General features: G+C 44.4%; 2 protein-coding genes across 2 annotated transcripts; both read left to right on the top strand.

The window, feature by feature from the left end:
- Positions 1-1,745: 1,745 nt before the first annotated feature.
- Positions 1,746-5,655, top strand: EAF02_008780 (uncharacterized protein). Its single transcript, XM_038904828.1, has 10 exons — positions 1,746-2,407; positions 2,458-3,586; positions 3,637-3,896; positions 3,951-4,029; positions 4,151-4,378; positions 4,471-4,735; positions 4,785-4,871; positions 4,926-5,041; positions 5,089-5,142; positions 5,213-5,655. The coding sequence occupies exons 1-10, from the start codon at positions 1,924-1,926 to the stop codon at positions 5,298-5,300; spliced, it is 2,790 nt and encodes a 929-aa protein (XP_038755238.1). The 5' UTR covers positions 1,746-1,923; the 3' UTR covers positions 5,301-5,655.
- Positions 5,656-8,859: 3,204 nt separating this feature from the next.
- EAF02_008781 (uncharacterized protein) lies at positions 8,860-9,621 on the top strand (the record flags this gene model as incomplete). The annotated part of the gene is given in 4 exon segments (XM_038904829.1): positions 8,860-8,929; positions 8,940-9,097; positions 9,210-9,374; positions 9,421-9,621. The coding sequence occupies 4 exon segments, from the start codon at positions 8,860-8,862 to the stop codon at positions 9,619-9,621; spliced, it is 594 nt and encodes a 197-aa protein (XP_038755239.1).
- Between the last annotated feature and the right edge of the window lie 3,784 nt (positions 9,622-13,405).

Genomic DNA, 13,405 nt, shown 5'->3' on the forward strand with positions numbered 1-13,405 from the left:
ATGGAAAAGTATCGAAATCGAGTCCCCACCTTGAGCAGTATTTATCGTCCCAAGTTCCTCGAATCCTAAGTTCTAAAAGCTTAGTAATTTGGCATCCGTGGATTATTGACTTCGAAACTCTGTAGTAGCATCAATCTGGAGATTTCTTTCGAGGCTCGGTATTACTCATCCTAGTGTATACGAGTTAAGTAAAAACTCTCCCCCGAAAGTCTGATATCTTACCGAGAACTGCACTGTAATAACATCATCACAATATCTTTCCATCCTAGCTGCTTTCAAGAACTGCAGGAGATTTAGACCTCTCTAAGTTCTTTCGTGTGATCAACTCTCTGTCGAACTCATGTTGGCTTCACGTTCTTGATGTGTAAGGTTGTCTGTTATATACCTCGCCGCGTTGAAAAGCCGTGTTTCGGCTTGGAAATTTGCTTGGACGGATTCCGAATGGAACTCATTTAACGATCTGTTTGTCGTTTATAATCTTAGACGACCGGGGGTGATCTGATACTCGCCCAAACTGACAAAATACAACAAGGAATCGCGAAAGGGTATCGAAGCAAAGTGTCAATTGCTATTACATGTTGCTACAAACCTACACGCACTTCGATCAGATCGATATCAACCTCTTGCGGAGTGCCCTATACCCACATGAATTGTTTTGGGGAGGCCGGTCTTTTCAAACGATGTAATCCCAGATGCGATGTAAAATCAAATAGCCACTTCCTGTTTATTGTACCCACCCATGGTCTAGCCTAGCCTCTAACCGTCGTTTTGAAGCGAAGATGGCATCGGATTGGATCAGTGATATGCAAGAGAACATGCACTCATTATATTCTTATTCTTTCCGCTCAAACCTCAGACCCCCAAAGTCGAGCTTTTGCTACGTGGAACTAAGCGTGATAAGTAAATTCATGAATGGTTCGGTATCCCGATTCATCATTTCGAAAGTGCAAAGAAAGGGTAAACAGTTGCAATGCAGGAGAAAAGACACGGAACCCGCAGTCGGAGGCGAGCCCACTATTGTTTACGTCTACGATTGACGAATAAAGGTTGGCTATCATGTTTGTAGGAACTACCACAAGATTCCTCATGGGTAGTATATTGAAGGACGAATGCTAGACTCATCAGATGAATTGCCCAAGAATGTGTATGCGCTGTAGTCCGCAGGAACAAACTAGATTGAGCAAAACATCGCTGACAGTGTTTGGCTAGATATCAACCATATGCCATTGCTGCAAAGAGCATTCCTGATTTACTCCGGTGTACCTGTATATCACATTGCTACTCAACCAAAATGACTTGAGCTTGTCACCGAGTGAGGTGAAGAAAGAATAGAAACGATCTTCTTGAATACTTGCATGTGAAGGATGGATATGAATATACCTAGTATATACCCAGGAAACTTGGAGGCTTTCAAATCATGAATGGCATGGCCAACATGCTCACACAATTACATAACTGGTACAAATCAATCAAACGACGCGACAAGTTCAAGTATGAATAGCACTTTGAAGGCAATCGAATACCCTGGTGATGGATATTTGGATGTATTATTTATTCAATGGAGCGAATCCGAAATAAACAGGAGATATGTAATATCGGTGAAGTCTCTAGAAAATTCATGTGTTTTCTAAGACATACATGTATCGTGTTGTTGTTGGTGGGGAATAAAAACACAGCGAACGGAAAAGGAATTGAGTCCCGCCATTTTTACACCATCCCATCCACATCCACTCCCCGTACACCATGACGAACCTCGGCTCCTTATCTCTACTGATGCTCGCATTATTGATGAAGCATTCTTGCCACAAAGCCACTGATTATATCCCATTGAGAACAATTAACAACAACTGATACATACAATCTTTAACTTTTCATCAAATCTACGAGAATACACACATTTGTCATCAACACACTGTCGGCAACATGAGTATGGGTCCCGTGAAGACCGCAAATTTACCCATCATTCCCTTGGCGAAAGGAACCGTTCTCCTCCCTGGAGTAGTCCTTCGCATTCCAGTATCTGGTCAACGGCAAGATATTCCAGCTTTGCTCTCCGGGGTCTATAGCAGAGCAGCCTCAACTACACCGAGTCAGCGATTGGATAATGTCAATATTGCCTGCGTTCCTTTGAACTCGCCATTCCTCACTCAAGATGGACAAAAGATGATTACTGGAGATGAGCAAACCCCACAACCCAGAGAACGATTAGATATTAAGCCATCGAGAGCTACGAAGGATGATCTGTTTGGATATGGAGTGGCTGCTAAAATATCGGGGGTTGAAGGCACAACTGGTCGTTCCGGGGAATTCGCCTTGTTGGTTGAGGGTGTAGCCAGGATCAAGGTGGATAGGATAACACAAGAGAGGCCATTCCTTGAAGGAGAAGTCACATATTTATATGATGAAGGTAAGGGAAATCGTGTTTATCGAGACATGACAATTACTAAATTTTTGCAGATGTGCCTACTGAAGATGTAGCCGTCCAAGGGCTTTTCGCACATCTTAAACAACTATCACGAGAACTTTTGACCCTTTTGCGACTTTCATCCCTTCTACCTCGCACATCTGGTGGGCTTTCCCCAGTGCTTGCACGCCGCCTCGAAGTATACATAGCGAAGAAGGATGTATCAGAGGCCGGAATTCTGGCAGACTTTATGGCGAATGTGGTTGAGGGATCATTGGAGGAAAAGTTACTGGTTTTAGCAGCGCTCTCAACTAAGGATCGCCTTGAACGAGCAATTCTTCTACTTCAACGTCAAGTCAGCACTATCAAAAATAACGTCAAAATAACCACAGTCACAACCTCCAATATCCCCGCAAACATAGATATCGAGCAATTCAATAATGTAAATGGACATCGTATGCGAAGACCATCAATGTCGGGCGCGCCACTACCTCCCGGTACAGCAGGTAATGGTGGGTCTCAGGATGATGATCAAGAACCAGACGAAATGGAGGAGCTTAAGAAAAAGATTGATAGCGCAAAGATGACCCCTGAAGCCGCCAAAGTCGCCGACCGAGAACTGAAGAGGTTGAAGAAAATGGCACCAGCTCAGGCAGAGTATCAAGTCTGTCGGAATTATCTGGAAAATTTGATTGAGATACCGTGGTCTCAGATGACTGAAGATCAACTTGGCGTCGATACATTATCGAGGGCCCGTAAACAACTCAATGATGATCATTATGGGCTGGAAAAGGTCAAGAAGAGATTACTTGAGTATTTGGCGGTTCTCAAACTCAAACAAAGTATCAATGATGATGTTAATTCACAACTTGCCAAAGTTGACGAAGAGAATTCAACTGCTAAGGTTGAAATTCTCAAAAGCAAGAGGACAATCGACAAATCGCCAATTCTGCTCCTTGTTGGCCCTCCTGGTGTAGGCAAGACTAGTCTAGCAAAGTCAATTGCTACTGCGTTGGGACGAAAATTCCATCGGATTTCTCTCGGCGGCGTCAGGGACGAGGCGGAAATTCGAGGTCACCGCAGAACATACGTGGCAGCAATGCCCGGCTTGATAGTGAATGGCCTGAAAAAGGTCGGTGTGGCAAATCCTGTCTTCCTGCTTGATGAGATTGACAAGGTTGGGTAAGTAACGTTGTTGTCTGTAGGCATTTCTGTAGCTGACTTCTTTGTAGCACTTCTAACTTTCATGGCGACCCATCGGCTGCCATGCTTGAGGTTCTAGACCCAGAACAAAATCACACATTCACGGATCATTATGTCAACATACCAATCGATCTTAGCAAAGTCCTTTTTATTGCCACCGCGAACAGTTTAGATACCATCCCGCCACCATTACTTGATCGTATGGAAACTATTAGCTTGTCAGGATACACGACTCTTGAAAAAAGACATATCGCCTCGCAGCATCTAATCCCAAAGCAGATTCGCACTAGTAAGTCTTCACAATCAGCTGAGAATATTGTATTCGGCCACTAACGCTGTGTAGATGGGCTCGGAGATGGGCAAGTCGAGTTCACCCAGGATGTTGTGTCCAAGATCATCGAATCCTACACTCGCGAATCAGGGTAAGCATTGATGGCCCTAAATTCCCCTTTCCTATAGACCGAAGCTTCCCTACGTTACTTGTATAATCTTGCCACTGTCAAGGCTAATTGTAGTAACTTCACTGACCACCTAAACTCCTAGTGTCCGCAACCTTGAGCGCGAGATTGGATCCGTATGCCGTGCCAAGGCGGTAGAATATGCGGAGGCGAAGGACTCGGGACATACAGGTAGAGGCTCTTTCCGCATGATCCCTAGCCAGCGAATACTGACCAGTTCTACAGAAAATTACAAACCAAAGCTGTCGGTGGAAGATCTCGAGGAAATCCTGGGTATTGAAAAATTTGATGAAGAAATTGCCGAAAAGACAAGGTCTGCCCTCCATCTACTATCTTTGGTCTCCAAGATTTGAGACTACCTTACTTAAGCTTTTGTAAGGATGTAAACACTAACTACAAGAACAGTCGTCCAGGGATAGTCACAGGTCTCGTGGCCTATAGTTCTGGTGGGAACGGCAGTATTCTTTTCATCGAAGTGGCCGATATGCCAGGGAGCGGTAGCGTGCAGCTAACAGGGAAATTGGGCGATGTACTAAAAGAGAGTGTCGAGGTAGCACTAAGCTGGGTGAAAGCTCATGCGTACGAGCTGGGTTTGACGCATGACCCATCGGAGAACATCATGAAGAAGAGGAGTATCCATGTGCACTGTCCTTCAGGGGCTATCCCAAAGGTTTGCTTTCCCATGATGCTGTGTTATAATCCGCTAATGAATTGACCAGGATGGCCCATCTGCCGGTATGGCACACACTATTGCACTTATTTCGTTGTTTTCCGGCAAGGCTGTGCCCCCAACTATGGCAATGACGGTAAGTCTCAGTATGCAATACTCGTATGTTCACGGGCACTAATATCTTCTATAGGGTGAGATCTCGTTACGTGGACGTGTTACTGCCGTAGGAGGTATCAAGGAGAAGCTCATTGGAGCTCTCCGTGCCGGTGTCAAGACTGTATTATTACCAGCACACAATAGAAAGGAGTAAGTATTTCTCCTCTCAACTTAGCCAGCACACTAACACGATTTAGTATCAAAGACGTTCCGCAAGAAGTCAAGGATGGCCTAGAGATCATCCACGTCAGGTATGGCTCTTATTTCCTCTATCATCTCATCCATTCATCTGTTCTCATTTGAAGACTAACTTGCGACTAGACACATCTGGGAAGCAATGCGATACGTCTGGCCTGAAGCACATTGGCCGGGAGAGGAGAATTTCGCGGGTATTGAAAGTCGTCTGTGATTCTGATAATCATATCAGATCCGAAATCTCCCGGCGGCACCGTGTTGTGTAATCTTGACGGAAATTATCCGCTAATAAATTGCCCTTTTCTCGCTACCTTAAAATTATATGATCACAGTTGGCGTTTCGAGCTGAAGCACAAAGGATATAAGCCAATGTTATCTTTTTGTGTATATTTGCTGTTTTGGCGCGCGTTTGGGTACTGGGCTACTTTCTGAATGGGCGTTGTGATACATAATTTTAGGGAGTTAGCAATCATCATATCTGTATAGGCAATCGCCACTCTCTTCAAAACAAATCGCAAGATTTAGATAGAAATCTGTAGGATTGGAATAATATTGTTTGTCATTAAAGTCGGTAATACTTGCACTCTGTAATATTGATCAAAATCTGCGATCAGGCTAGGAAATTTCTACACTCCTAACATAATATCCGTATAAGAGTTCAAATATTGAATTATCTCAAGCAGTTTTGGGGTTATCCGGGGAGAAATTCGAAAGATGTTGTATACATCTCATTTAGTATTTTGATGTTTATTTAGTAGGTATGGGCTCAATGAAGAGATCTCTTGAAGAGGTAAGAACATCGATTACACTTAATTTTGTGACTAAGATCTTTTCATGTCCGATGTTCCTCATTACAATGTGTTGGATGATGTCATTCAAATCAAACAATATGAATATCGTTAGCAAAATAATGGTATCAATTGCTTAGGTAGATATTCAAGCATCTAGAGAAGAAGAAAAGCAGCGTGTAGTTTTCTAATGTCTAGCAATTTTCATTTATGCGTTCATCTATTGATTCCTTCATTTCACGTAGAGTACGATATGATATGATACGATAGGATGGGATAGGATGGGATGGGATGGAATAAAATGAAATCAACAAACGCATAGACACGGAAATAACGGACTACAAACACGGGAGAGGGGAGGGAAGGGGTGTAGGTACGTACCCTCGTCTCTCTATATATATGATGGTACGAAGGTACGGAGATACATGGTGGGTGTACGGGAGGGGGAAGTGGTGCGAGGTGGGATGCGGTAGGGATGGGGAGTGTGAGATGGGTGAGATGGGTGAGATATGTGGGTAGCCGGGGAGTTTGATGCGGTGCATGGTGGTGCGAGGTGTGGTTGGTGGAGTGGAGGGGTTGGGGTGCTGGTTGGGGGATGGGGGTGTGGATTTTGGATTTGGGAGGGTTTGCGGGTTGGGTTTTGGGAGAGCTGGGGGGTGTGATGGGTGGTTTTTTGTGGGAGAGAGGGAGGGATGGGTAGATGGATAGGGAGTGTAGGGTGGTGGCTGGGATCAAGTGAAAGATGAATGGAGGCTGGGAGCCAGGAAGTCGGTGTTCGGGTGCGGACTCCGAGACCGGTGGAAAGAGTTGAGTCGTGAGGATTGGAATGAGGAATGCGGGTTTGGGGGAAGGGAAGGAATAGGCTATGCTAGCTGGATGGGTAGATGGATCGATTGGTATGTGTGCAGATGGACGACCTCCCCGTTTCGAGCCCTCACGTGTGGTATGACTTACATGCGTGTGTGCATGTACACATGCATGACTTCTGGAAATACGAGAAGATAGGATTGGGGATAGGGATGTGGTATGTGGGTATGAAGGAAGCTTGCGATGCTCTGTAATCTATCGTAGGATATGACATGTAGTGACTGCACGGCGTGGATAATTTCATACTCGTGCAGTCTTGCAGATGCAAATGAAAGGAATTGTATGATATGCAATGCGATGCGATGCGATGCGATGCACATCATGTATCGTATATGCTATTGTGTCTTTACACTTAGGGCAATATATTGATGTAGTGGGCGTTAGCCTTTTGAGGAAATTTGGAAAACGGGAAATGGATTTTGGATTCTGGATTCTGGAGATATGTAGGTGTATATGTCGTGCTGCTCGAGTGAAATCAGGGGAGGGGTAGGGGAACGTAAGCTCTGAATATTCGTAGGTACGTATCAGACATACATATCTATTACATACAAGGTGCCGTTTAGAAGTGACCATGAGGAATAGAATGATAACTAGTTGCTGGGTTTGTGCAGCGGCGGTATTCGGTGAGATATCTGGAGGAGGTACGGTAGATGGGACACGGAGTTGGCTGTTGCGTGGGAATCCCACTAGAAGAATGTGTGTGTGTGTGTGTGTGTGTTGATTATTACGAGAATGTGTATCTGTTTGACTGAGGAGCTGAATGGGAATTGATTGTGATGTGGTATGTATTTTACTAGTAGTTTCTTACTTTCCAAGAATATGAAAAATGATAGGAGACGAACGATTCCGGTTTTCAGGAGATAAAAATTGCAAAAAGAGTAAACTACAGATATAAGATTACATTTCCATCTCCAAGAAATCGATTACACAAATTCCCACAACTCGGTGAGTCTTAGCGTACTTTTCAAGTTTTAATATCGACATTGCATACCTACATTACATACATACATATATCACCCATCACAAGCGAAGGAGGATTTCTCAAAACCGCCTAGCCCCTCCCCCGCCCATGCAGGAAAGAAATTAGATTCTTCTACATTGCATGGCGACACGAAACTGCGACAGGGAAGTTCGGCATGTTCCTGATGTTGCTGTAGCTATTGAGGATGAGGATCGGACGGCAGCGGGGTGGTTGCAGAGATTTCGGGTGTGTGCAGTTGTGCTTGAGGCTGAGGGGATGGAGAGAGATGGGCAGAGGGAGATTGATGATGGCGGAAACGATTGAGATTTAGCGATAGGTACATAGCTGGAATACTTGGAGATGTTGTATAATCAACAAATTTGCAAATATGAATCTAATGAAATCTATAAAAAATTATACGAAGCAGACAACTCAAAAGATATCACTCGTGGAATGAATACTCGTTGGGCATAGTACTAGAAGATGATCTGCCTGATGCCTGTCCCTTGGTTTCTCTTTTGAGAAGTTCTAGGAGAGTATGAAGTATGTGGCGCAATCTCATCAGATTATCTTCCACGAACCGGCGTTCACTAGGGAGAGGAAGGGCGCGCCCAGTATGGAATTTGAGAAAAACAACCTCCAATACTATCTCTAGTTTCGTCTCACCACGTGCGAAAGAAAAGAAAAGTGCTTCCACGTTATCACAAATCTAGAGTGATACAAAAAGCTGTACTCTCATTCACATCAGGCCAGAATTCCCAAATGGGAAGAGAACTCGCCCGAAGAGGAAGTGTGAGATGATCACATATCTCTCCTTGGAGATTCCTTGATCTCAAAAACTCACGATTGGACGTGAAGATACGTAATCAAAAGGGTAGCCATGCACCCGTAGCAAAATATAGCCCAAAAGAAGATAGTCAGCATGTCTCGGAATGCCAGAGCGACTGAGACACATCGGAAAGATGAGAGAAACTGAGACAAAAAAACGCACAATCGGGTGGAACAGTGGAACCTGAGCACACGAGGATTGCTAGAAACAAATTGGATCGTCACCGGAGGTAATAAATCGGAAGGAGAATATGTGTGTCTTACTTTTTGACAAGACGAAGGGGGCAGAACAACGTGATGGGCTAGTCTCGCGTGGATTGTAATCAAGAATGGCTCAGTCTGGAAAGCAAGCTCAATCATCGCAAGGAAGAGCTCTTGAGTTTCTTGATCTGAGTTCTCGTAAAGATAGATAGTGACGATCGGATGCAAAAGTCAATGCGTGAAATAGGGCCAGATGGATCCCTTTGCTCAATCTCAGCTCTTCTATGGACACTCAATGCGACGGGACTTTCGACAGTGGATGCTGAGACACTAGGAGCTTTCCTCTACAGCCTCGGACAGATAGATGTGGGTTGAGTCAGGTCGACGGTGGTCTCAGCTAAATCTACTCAAAACATGGAAGATCTTCAGCTATTGCTATGCTCAAAAATAAATTTTCCTTGCAAGTTAATGAGCGTAGTCCGATCGTGTCCTCAATATAACGCGCACTGAGCAGATACTGCGGATTAGCGGGCTTCGTTTCCGAGAGCGTGAGATCGAAAATGCTCTGGTAGGATTACAACGGCTCGAGAACGGGTGGCTCATTAGTGGTACACTGAGCTGTTTAATGTGTGGATCTAGTACTGTATGTACGAGACAGACACTCTACTTGGGACATATATACTATGTAGCGTCTGGTTGTAACTGTAGGAGGTATCACTTGCGACCGTCAACGTCATGTCTTCTCCGATCTCACAAGTCTTGACTCAGACGATGGCTTGATGCCAGATGAAGAGTCGGCATGTTCCATGGATAACAGAGAATTCAATTGGACGGACGCAATAACTGAGTCCTTGGTGGGCGTTCATAGTTGTGTGAGTGACATGAACTAGGATATAGGTTCCTCTTGAAGATGATCTGCCGGGATATTTTAATCAATATTAAGCATTGACAGCGCTAGTAGTGGGGTTTCCCCGTAAAGCTCTTCGGGATTAAGACTGCATAACAAAGCTCCTAACTGGACCCTCAAGGTTAAAGACGGTGCATGATTCCAGGTGGCGAACTCTCGTTTGCCATATTGAGAGTCAACATATATCAATTGATCCTCTAAATCATATGGACCTCTTCGACAACTGTTGCTTGCAAGACATGGAATGGGGGAAGAAGATAGTGTGCTAACTTCACCAGTCTCATCTGATGTTTAAACTTGACAAGCGGCATGATTGATATATCTTATGGTTCTCCACTAAGCTCTATCGAAAGTTCTGGGACACTATCAACGTCCGTTCACCTCTAGGCTCTCGCTCACAACTCAAACTGTCAGCCTATCAATTGCGACGCAGCGTATTAGCCACCGCTATGATCCCACGCATCCCGCGAACTGCACACCATCACCCATTAAAGCGGAGAATTTCATGGATCAAGCCCGAGAGCCGTTCGAAAGACCTGTACGATTCGTCCGAAAGAACCTGTAGTGTGGCTCAGCAGTGACTGCATCTCCGTTTTAGGATCCCGATGTGTCAAGTCGGTAGTGCAAACTATAAAATTGATTGGCGTTCAATAGATGTCAATAGGTAATGATAAGATATCATTGATTAGATACCTAGTTTTCGTTTTTTCTTCACATATGTATATGACGGCTGAGATTATCCTTATGTACCGGTCGTATGGACCATAATGTATAGTGACGATAATATGAATCCGTCTGACGAGCAATGAATGGACAAGATGGCTAACCGGTAAAGCGTCATCATGCTCATGGCCAAATTCAGAGATAAAGTGGTAAGGAATCGTGAGATGTGTCGTTGATATGCAGCTGAAGAACCATTATAGTCAGCCTCACCCCCACTCCCCACTCGTTCATACTCATGTGCTCATTCGCATTATGCAAGCCTTATATGATCAGGCTAATGAATTCCTCCATAGACAATTTAGCCAACTTAGCCAACTTCGGCAGCCTTCAACCCTAAATACTCGTATATCTCGTCTACGACTTAGACCGGTCCCAGACCTTTAAACTTTCGGCAATCCCGATTCATTTTCTCATCTGCAAAACCCCAATAAGGCCTCGTAGCTGTAAGATGGCGTGCAATAGTCCAGCCTCCAGATGTATTGACTTGTCTTGACATGATAATCGGCGAAGCCTCTTCTTCACCCCTCGTGTAAAACGTGGAAGACAACGATAAATTTCTACATGAAATGTGAACGTTGGCTACCTACTTTCTCTCGACCTTTATGGGTCGCACAGATAGACGTTCGCAGGCGTGCCAAGTGACTTAGCTGAGCATCATCTTCCCGTCATGTTTAGACTTCTCCTCCACATGCAGACTCTAGTTGTAATTAGTGGATGAAGGATTGAATAATAAAACGTACAGTCATTAAATCCGCAAGCTATCATTAGCCAACCACCATACACGTACAGACTGACAAAATTGTGATTGATCCAGTCAAGTGCGGACATAGAGTCTGCATTGATCTCCTCGCCAATCGGGGGAGTAAAACATGTACCGGTACTGTAGCATCATGCTTTTCATGATCGTCAGCTATAGACACTTTTCGCTACGTACCGTGACTGACTATCATTGTTCCATGCAGATCATAGCAAAGCAGCCAAATTTCATCAGAGCCTGGACCAAACTCTCGGATGAAAGTGATAACTGGAGGAATCTCTTTTCCTCATGTATTATTGTTACCGTATGGTCACTATACGTACCTCTCAAATAGCTTGACTATGTGCTTGTACCTACACTCTTATTCTCGTGGTCTTGATACGTGCCTTGCTACCCTTGTTCCGAGATACAATCAATTGGACAAGACAAGATAGATATTCATCAATGTATCATTGCTAGGTGCCGTACTTAATAAATCTTCTCTTGGAAATTTACAGTGAAAGAAGTAATATGATTGAAGCTGACCAGGGAGAGGCTCGAGTGCGAACGGGTTCCTAGGTAATTCTCCGTTGAAGCGCTTGAAATGAGATCTATTATGCTTTCATGTGTGCCGCAATTTCCATGCTCCCCGCATTTCCAAGCACTCCAGCCAATGGTTCATTGATTTCTCAGGCTAGATCCTTCTTTCTCGGGTAGCGATCCCAATAGACCTCGTTGAAGATCATTTTATCCATATCATTGTACCCTTTGGGGACTTTCGTATTACGGATTACCAAGGGGTGGGTGAGCTTACTGTCCACATCAGGCAATGGTGCTTGACAATGTTTGGAACAGATTCTCTGCAATATACCTCTCATTTCGATACAGTAATCAACCATCACACCAGTAAGCTTCATCCGGAATCAGTGCAACGCTGCTAAGATCTAGCAAAAACTCCGAAGCTATCGTTGACCGAAAGGGCCAAGCGAAGAAGCTACTGCAGGACCTTCGATAGCAATACCAACATTGGAAGGCTTTGAGATCGGAAAAGAAAATAGCAAGAAGGGATTCCCATCCCCATGTCTGTGTTGCGCCTATCAGACAGATGTAGTACAAGTAGATATCAGTTCTGTGCTTGGCTGTATTCTATGTAGCAGCTCCAAGTCTCGAGCCAATATCAGCCTATGGATAGAAGATAATGGACTTGCTGATTGAATGGTGTGAGGGGGAGGGGAAGGGGGGGGAATAAAATGTCCCAGACTTTTCGGAACGAGACCAGAGATTAGATGAGATCTTGCCAGTACAACACCAGTACATACGAACCACCTCATCACCATAGGTATTTTTGAAAGCCCGGAAAATGGAACGCTGTAATGATACCATCACAGTTCACTAGTAAAGTCGCGGTGCGGTCGATCTGATCCAGTAATCCCTCCCATGGCAAGGTTCGGAAGGGTTGAGATAAGAGGGGCAGCAGTTATATTACGATGCTCATATAGGCAGGCCCAGGGGTTAATCAGGTTAGTGCCATGCGAGGAATTCCAAAAACTCACCGAACATTCTGCTTAGCATCTTAATACCATTCGTATTATAGTTATACCGGTAGTCAATGCATCGATATAGCATCAATAACGATGACATAATTGACTAGTTGCTCACTCCAAAGTTTTCTGAGTCGACGGATTAACTTTCGCTGTTGATCAGTATCAATGACAAATTGTTCAGGTGTCTAGGAGATGTAATTTGTCTGCACCCATTATTAGCCTTTGAGATATGTGTAACCCACCTTGCAGGAAACTTTCATCTAAAGCAGTCAACGTTCATGGGAAGAATATATTAATTGCCAGGTCGGGAGATTATTAGGAACGTGCTCGAGCTTCGTCTAGCCCGCCTTGAACGTTGAAAAATACGACATTCTGGGCTTTGCCGAAACCTAATTGATTACGGTACGATAGCTACATAGGTATTGGCTATGGGTTTGGAGGTTGGTGAGAATGTACCTGTAGCGACAGTACTGATTCTGTTGGTTAAATTTCGCTTGTGCGGAAAAATAGTCTGCGGGTTGATGGCCCCCCTGGTTCGGGTTTGAAGAATGGCTTGCCTTCGTTCATCGGAATCCTATCACGTAATACGTGTGCTTCCATTCATCTGTGTATAAGAAGTTTGTATGAAAGGTAGTCGGAAGGAGAGCCTGTCCTGCCTTGGGATTCTGGTCATCTGAAGTTACTGCCAATACCTACTTCCATCTAGATTTTGGGACTTGCTATACTGTCTGTACCAGGGTGAAGAATCGTCTATAGCTCCTCGA

This window comes from Botrytis sinoallii (genome assembly GCF_014898435.1).
Source record: "Botrytis sinoallii strain Bc 23 chromosome Unknown BSIN_017, whole genome shotgun sequence".
NCBI lineage: Eukaryota > Fungi > Ascomycota > Leotiomycetes > Helotiales > Sclerotiniaceae > Botrytis > Botrytis sinoallii.